General features: G+C 28.6%; 1 protein-coding gene across 1 annotated transcript; it reads right to left on the reverse strand.

Annotated features, from left to right (window-relative positions):
- Positions 1-6,298: 6,298 nt before the first annotated feature.
- On the reverse strand, positions 6,299-7,550 carry LOC130932939 (uncharacterized mitochondrial protein AtMg00810-like). The gene is made up of 3 exons (XM_057862410.1): positions 7,407-7,550; positions 6,749-7,312; positions 6,299-6,604 (listed from the first exon to the last, which is right to left on the reverse strand). Exons 1-3 carry the CDS (start codon positions 7,548-7,550, stop codon positions 6,299-6,301), a joined length of 1,014 nt encoding a protein of 337 aa, XP_057718393.1.
- Between the last annotated feature and the right edge of the window lie 1,490 nt (positions 7,551-9,040).

The raw sequence follows: 9,040 nt of genomic DNA on the forward strand, positions 1-9,040 counted from the left end.
TGTCTTTTTTTTTAAACGCTTTTTAATAATTAAAATTTAACTTATATAACTGATCAAATTGTGTTATTTTTGTCAAAATTAGACCAAACAAACTGATTTGACCGAAAAATCGATAAATCAAATCTTGAATCAATCTAAATTAATCTTCTTTTTTATAGAAAATGGCTATAATACTCTTATTATAAAAAAACCAAAATATTCTTATTATATATATTAATTTTAAAAATTCTAAATTCTAATTCAATAATGGTATAGAGAAAAGAGAAAGATTAGGATTTAGAATTTTTAAAATATATAATAGAAATATTTTAAGTCATTTTCTATAATAGAAATATTATAGTTATTTTTATAAAAAATATTAATTTAAATTGATTCAAGATTTGGTTTATTGATTTTTCGATTAAACTAATTTATTTCGTCTAATTTTGACAAAAATAACATAATTTGATTGATTATATAAGTTAAATTTTAAGTATTAAAAAACACCTTTAAAAAAAGACGTTTTAAGCGTCTTTATATGAGTGATTCCCAATTAAAATATCTTACACACCAAAGACGGCGTCGCATTACACCAATAATTAAGTATATATTAAAAATTAATTATTGGACCATCACCTAAAGTTCGAATTTTGTAGCTTAGCTATTTTTATTCACCTTTCTCAACAAGTAAAAGAGAAAAGAGATACTATAACAAAAACAAAAAAACAAAAAAAAAAAGAGAAAAGAGATACTACTAATTCATATAAAGATTATCAAACGGTACTTTATCTAAATTCTATTACCAAAAATTCCATCAAGAATTGAACAGATTTACATCTCTTAAAAGCCAATTATATGTAAAAGTTTTTATTTTAATTAAAATGACTTTGCCAATACAAGAATTGTCGCATAAATTTAAAAATATTATATCCAACTCAAAACTTTAACACATTAACTTAATGAGTTTATTTCTTTCTTTTTTTTTTTATCGATGTGCGACTAATTTATTATATGTATATATTACGGTATTCATAATAACGCGTCAATATAAAATAGTCTACATTTTTTATGACTGATTATATATAGTTTAAGAAAGACAAGGCATAATGATAAATAATTGGGGTATCTACGTATAGAAGCACAATGTTCATCAAGTAAGCATAGTATATGGTAGGCTATGCAAATACAATGGATTAGAACATTTTTCATGCCACATCTTTCTACTGTTCTACACCTTTTATACCTAACATAAGTATAATTTGTCTTAAGAAAGGAGAAAATACACGCTTTAATCTGCCTCAATTCAAAGAGAGGTCAAATTTTGAGGATACAAAAAGATAACAATCAAACAAACAAACAAACACATGTATATATATGTAAGCAATTTGGGTCAAAGACGCTTCAGATAATAATGCAAATGCCAAAAGTCAATTTTTTCTTATTTCAAAAATATTACACAAAATTAGACTAACACACAAATTAGAGAGATAATGCATTTCATCAACCACTTGTCGAAAAAAAATTAAACTGATAAAAAAAAAGACACACACAAAATATTATCACATATATTACACAATTTTTTTAAAGAAAAATTCAATTCTAGAATTTTCGATTATAAAAACTTTAATAATACTATATCATGTTATTATTTTTTTCCAAAAATTTAAAGAAAAAAATAAATTCCTAATTTTTTTTTAATTCGAAGACATATAAGTCTTAACTAATTGAAAATACAAAAATGTCCCTTAATCTTCTAAAATACGAAATATTTAAATTTTTCTGTCCAAAATATATAAAGACAAGTTAATTTTCAAAAAAACTTAAATATCCCACATTTTAAAAAGTAAATGATGTTTTTGTACTTTTAATTAATCAAATGACTTATTTATTTTTAAGATAAAAATCAAAGACTTACTTACCATTTATTCAAATTTAAATTAATAAAAAAATATATATATATATATAAATAGTTTCATATATAATATAAATAATTATATATCTATAATTTCCTGGAACCGTTTAATGGAGAACACCGTCCAATAGAAAAAGGTCAACCCCATAAATCCTGAAAATCCGGCAATCTTTTGACTAAGGAGTTATGAAACTATGGATGGCAGTGTTAGTATCACTCTGTCATTGAACACAAGATATTCCTCTCTAGTGCCTTAGTTCCCAACAATGCGTCCCTTGGTCAATAAATTTTTCCAGTAATTACTATTATTATATTTAATTAAATTAAAATTATAATGTTGTTATGACTTTACATGAAGAAATTTCATCGCTTAGCTTGACAAATAAATACATATATGATGAATTCTCATTTCATGCAATCAACTTTGCACTAAGGTCACAGTGCTAAGATAATACATGTTTTTTTAAAAGATCACTAATTGATTACAAAATTAGGGGGGTGGGGGGGATATTTTAATTTCTCAAAGCAAGATGGACTATTCATCTTATTTTATTTTATTTTTCTCATGAAATAAATATAGAATAAGGGCCGTTTAAAATGTTTTAAAAGTAATTTTTTTTAAATTTTGACTTTTGAAAAATAGTAATATTAATGTTTGGTATAATTTTTAAAATTAAATTGTAGTTTTTTAAAAAACTATTTAGGAGTTTATAGAGAAGTAAAAAAAATGATTTCTCTCATAATACTATTGTTTTTTATTATATTTCTATAAAATAAATATTTTTAGAACTAAAAGTTCAAATATAAAATAACTTATTTATAAGCTACTTTTAATATAATCATTTATTATTTAAACTATTTTTTAAAAAGAACTTAATTAAACTATTTATCCAAATTGAACCTAAATCAATAATCTCATAAAATTACTTCTCTTAATAACTTAGAATTTGTATGAACTTTTACATATATTAAAAAAATTAAAATTTTAGATTATAAAGACTTTAATATTATATCATAAATTACTTTTCTTAAAAAATTAAACGGACAAGAGAAAAGTCTGAAATAATGAATATTTATTTAACAAATACAATACATTATTTTCGCTATAATATAGTAATAAAGTTGCCAATAAGTTATAACTCAAATGACATAATCTCTCCATACTTAATTAAGAAGTTGCGGGTTCGAATCTTCTATTTTTGATAAAAAAAAAGTAATAAAGTTAAAAAAAACTTATTGTTCTAACCGTATTTAAGAATGTCGTTTATTGCTATTTTAACAAGAGCATTATACATAACATAAGAACTTCTCTTTCTTTACTGTATCTTCAGAAAAATTCTCTAAAATTATAAAGGGTAGGTCTAATTTTTCTTCTGACATTTTGGACTTCCGAATGAGAAATTGAGTAGAAAATTAAGAAAAAGAAAACAAAAGGCTAAATAATAATACCATCGTTTAATATAACTACGACTCATGTGATGACTTTTCTAACATCTTCAAAATATGCTTTTCATGCTAACTCTATGTTACTTTTTCATATTCGTCCCTTCCCCTTGTCCCTTCTTATCCCTTCATCACCATCAGAATTATGATTAACTAATGACCTAAGTTCCAAAACCCTGCTTTATAATAATAATATTATGTTAGTTTCTTACCTATCAAAAAAACCATATAGTGGAATAAGATAACTATATAAACAAAAAATGAAACACAATTAATTAGTTCATTACGATATATATAATATGTTCATGAATGCTCGTGAACCTGTATTATAATGAGTGTATTGGGAATTGGTGGAGCTTGACATTATAACATATGCATGATGTTCTAAATTTGTTACCCGGATAAATTATCGAAAATATATCTGAATTATTTTGACACTAACAGAAATATTTTCGAATTATATTATCGATAAAAATATTTTTATATTATTTAAAAATATGACAAAAATATATTTATTTTTTTTGTTAACGTAAAATGTTTCGGTTTATAAAAAAATACTTTTGTTATTTTTTAATGTTTAAAAATATTCTCTATTAATAACAAAATTAAAAAATATTTTTGTTAACGAGGACAAGATAATTTGAGTGTATTTTTAGTAAGCTAATCCTGTTAATTTTATTATTCTATATGAGAAGAATTGAATAATGGGCAAACGTGTCAAATGCTAATGAGTTAAGATGCATTATTCTAAGTTTGTTTTGCTTTTAGTCTCTTTGGAGGTCTATAGTCTCCTTTTGGGGAGTAGGAACTGATCCTTCTTCCGGAATATCTCCCTAAATTAAAATAAATTTTCTATTTAGCTGCCACCTCCTTTCACACTGCACCTTTTAGCTTCCACAACAGCCAAAATATTAATTAGTACTAATAAAATAAGTTTAATTTTAATACATCCATATTATAATATATTTTATACCATCGTTTAATTATTATATTTATTTTTTTAAATAATTATTTATATAATTAATATAAAAATAATTATTTTTTACTTATATAACAATACATAATTAAATATACATATAAAACTATTACAATAATAATATATTAAAATTAAATTTATAAAATAAACATATAAATATGTGTATCATAAGAATAATACGAAATTATTTTTAAAGTATAAGTTTATACTATATAAAAATGACACGTAATAATAATTATATTTTTAATACACTATTTTAATTTTTTTTATATTATAAAAATTTTGATATTACGTCGTTAAATTATTTATTTCAAAAATTAAATCAATAGTAAAAAAACACCTAAACAATTATATTTCTATAAGAAAAATCTCTTTAATACATTACTACTTTTGTGGACCCCTTTATATTTAATAAGAAATATTGCACAATAGCATCTTCGTTGGCTATCACTTGTTATAATTTAATGGTGCACACAAAATTGGAATGCGCATATATAAACGGATCGGAAAAAGGTAACCCTATATAATTAGTTTGTAGAGATGATGATATAGTCACAACTAAAATCAGGCATTTGCGAACTGTTTAGAACAATAATTGGTATACTTTGATTGATAATGGGTTGGTAGCAATGTTTTCTTCATCATAATCAATAATTTAATTATATAAGTGGTCCTAAACACCATTAAATTAAAAGCTATATCTTTACATGTATATGTAGCTAGGGCGATCAATATATGCAGCGAAAATTAACGCATCACTACTTTGTATAAAATAATTATAATTGGCTAGCTAGAGTACCGAATGAAAATAAATACAACTTATTAAAATAGTTTCTAGATTAAATGATATATTTTTTTATGGTATCTTTCAATTCGGTAACCTAAGAACTAATCTGTTGCGAATCGAATCTATTTAAGAATTTATAACTAGTCAATGAATTGCAATATGTAGAATGTAAAATTCGAACTCACAATTCAATACTTATTTAAGTAAACTAGTGAACTAATCACTAGAGCAATCTAATTTAGTTAGATTAAATGATATTAATGGGAGGACGTGGATGCTATTATTCCGCAAATTAAATTTGAGTTGCACCTTTCCAGCATAACCAATATTCCCGAAGAATTGGATTAGCTTAGCTAGTTGTTGAAGAATATTGAGTAACTTATTAAGTAGGGTTCCATCAACTTTATATGAATTATCAAAATTTTCTTGAGAGTAACCAATGGGATGAATACAAAGCCTCTACCTAACTAGCTAGCTTGTCCTTTTAAATAGGATATAATATAGGCTTAATCATGCTCTCCTCTTGAAAAATGAATAAAGCCATAATCAACGAAACTGCAGACTAACTACTATTGCTTGAATCTTCTTAACATAAAATTAAACTATATTTTGCTTGATTATAGCCATAATATGTGCTACCTTATTTCTTGATCTTTTACCCTCTCCTTCATCTGTCTATATGTTATTATACAATCATTATACGTGTACATAAAAAAAAATAGTAATTACATTAGTCATTTATTTAAAATATATATTAAAATATAAAATACATGAAAGATATTAAAAATTTGTGGTGTGTGATAGAAAGAATCAGATCTCAGAGAGAGAGAGTGAGTAGTGAAACAAAATTTCAAAAACAGAGAGAGGAGAAAAAGAACTGACCTAAATCTATTTCAAATGCAAATGTATAATTGGTAAAGTGAGTGTACAGTGAGTAAGTGATTCATTTTATACTTATAAAGAAAAGTCCTTTTAAAAAGGTATAAAAGTGTTAACTTGTAACTAACTAATGAACAGAATTACTAGCTGTTAACTGAATTGTTAACTTCTAACTAACTTCTCTTAAACATAAACTAGCTTTCTAATTTCGTTTAGCTGACTCAGCAGTAGTTAAGACACTCCTATTACCATCTCCGCTATCTTTTTTTTCAAAATTTTTCTGCAAGAACAGTACACATGAGAGTAAATCTCTGCACTCCCATTAGGTGTTGCTGCTAGTTCTTATTTCTTGATTAGCCTGTTGATCATCGCTCTCCATTTCAACAATATTCAACCTGTACTTGAACTGCAAGAACTTTTCTGAGGGTACTGCTTTTGTCAGAACATCAGCTACCTGAACGATTTCTGGAATATGGCTGATTTTGACATTTTTGTTGTTTACATGACCTCTTACAAAGTGAAGGTCTATTTCAAAGTGTTTGGACTTTAAGTGAAGGATTGGATTGGCTGCTAATAGTACTGCACTCAGATTGTCACAGTACATTAATGGTGCTTCTCTTAAGTGACACTGTAATTCAACCATGAAATTCTTTATTCACAGTAACTTTGCCACCAGGTCAGCCAAGCTTCTATATTTTGCTTCTGTACTGGACCTCGCAACTGTAGTTTGTTTTTTCTACGCCCACGAAATCAAATTCCCACATAGAAACACGCAGTACCCGCTTGTAGACTTCCTGTCATCTGGATCTCTAGCCCAATCTGAATCACTATATACAGCGATTTGCATCGAGTTTTCTTGCTTCAGGTACAGTCCATAGTGTCTTGTGCTACTGAGATATCTCAGGATCTTTTTTACCATTTGCCAGTGAACATCCAAAGGAGCTTGAACAAACTGTGCCATTTTGTTGACACTGTAAGAGATTTTTGGCCTTGTTATTGCCAGGTACTTAAGGCTTCCAATTACTGACCTATATAGCTGAAGATTTACGAATTGTGGCCCACCTAAAGCTGAGAATTTTACAGTTGAAGGCAATGGGGTGTGACAGCTTGTGCAACCAGCCATGCCAGCTTTTTTTAGAATTTCACCAATGTACTTCTGCTGTGATAAGAGCAAATCACCAGCTTTAGATCTTTCCACCTGAATGCCAAGGAAGTAATGAAGACTCCCCATGTCTTTGAGAACAAATTTTGCGTTCAGTTGCTCAATTGCTTCTTTTACTAGCTTCTCTGATTCACCTGTGATGATTATATCATCCACGTACACTAGTATATAGGTCTTTATGCCATCAACATTTCTCAAGAAATTTGAGATATCAAACTTTGTTGCTTGAAAGCCAATTTCACCTAGTCCAGTTGCCAGCTTGTGATACCAGTCTCTTGGGGCTTGTTTTAACCCATAAAGAACCTTGTTCAGCTTTGTGCTGTTTTATATACACTTCTTCTACCAATTCTCCATGCAGGAATGCGTTGTTCACATTTAGCTGCCTTATCACCCAAGACTTTGTCAAGGCCATTGACAGAAGTAGCCTGATAGAGGTTGGTTTTACCACTGGACTGTATGTCTCAGTGAAATCAAAACTAGGTTTTTGTGCAAACACTTGTGCTATTAGCTTGGCTTTGTATTTTTGTAGGGACCCATCTACATTGTACTTGATCCTAAACACTCATCTGCTTCCAATTACTTCTCTATTAGGGGGGAGAGTGACCAAGTTTCAGGTTTTATTCTTCATTAGTGCTTCATATTCTGTATTCATTGCTGCTTTTCATTCAAGTATACTGAGAGCTTGTTGTACACTATTTGGTTCTACACTTGTTTGAAAGGCCTTTTATTTGAACCCTCCTGCTTTACTTCTAATGACCATTGGATGTGAGTTCCTTGACACTATTTGTTGAGTTAAGAAATTAATTAATAAAATTGATGATGACAAATATTTGATTAGTGGGCTAATCACCCAATTAGTTTTTATTATTGTTGATAAGTGATGCAGGTCAAAAACAAGTGTTGCAGCAGCCCAACATCAAACAAAAGATATATGCTAATGGGCTGAATGGTAAGTGAAAAATAAAGACAAGCCCAAGTCATTCATCTCAAGCAAAATTCATTAAAGAAGCAAAGCAAGGCACCAACGGGCTGAAGTAGAGAAGAACCCGATCCAAGCCCGAAATTGATTTTCAATTTCTCACCATCTTGCTTTACCAGAAGCAACGTTCCTCTCCTCTCTAATCAAGTCACATCAAGGCTTCAGAAAATTAAGAAAGAGAAAGAGAAAAAACTTCCTCCCTAAGCTAGTAACCAAAGAAGCAAGAGAGAGAAAGTTTAAGTTTGAAGCACAGAAGCTAAAACAGAAAATCCAAACCAAATCAAGCTTAGGCTAAAGGTAATCCATCTCATCTTGCATGCATCAGATCTTCTTCTCTTCTTTCCAACTCTCTGCTCTATCCGAAAATGGCATTTAAGAGAAAGTTGTTCTCTGCCCTATTCTGCTTCACATCTACGGTCACAAGTGATACTTGGGGACCAAGTAGTTTTTCAATGGCTAAGATCAAGTTGACCATGAGAAGATTTATATGGTTGCTGTTTTATGGCTTTCGGTCAAGATGAGGAAGTCAGAAGCAAAGTTTCTACTCTGAGGATTAAAGAGGAAAAGTGAACATGTGGGTTGGTGAAACTCAAGGCTCAAGGTGTTGACCTTGGAAGAAGAACCCAGCAACATGCAAGGAGATAAAAGAAGCTTGATGTTCATTCAGAAAGCAAGGAGAGAAAACCAGAGAGTGAGAACAGTATTCTGTTAAGAAATTCCTCTACTTGGATAATGCTTTCTTTCAAAGAAGCATTCGGCCAATACTGAAGAACGGCATCTGAGGTTGCATATCTGGTTTTGGACATAGCAAAGAGGCTGCTGATGAAGACAATATCCTTCATGTTTTACTGATTGTAATGTACTTTTCTAAGTTTATCTTTCTGTAATTTCTTGAGAGAAAAGGCATTGTGAGAAAGCTTAAG

This window comes from Arachis stenosperma, chromosome 1 (assembly GCF_014773155.1).
Source record: "Arachis stenosperma cultivar V10309 chromosome 1, arast.V10309.gnm1.PFL2, whole genome shotgun sequence".
Classification (NCBI taxonomy): domain Eukaryota; kingdom Viridiplantae; phylum Streptophyta; class Magnoliopsida; order Fabales; family Fabaceae; genus Arachis; species Arachis stenosperma.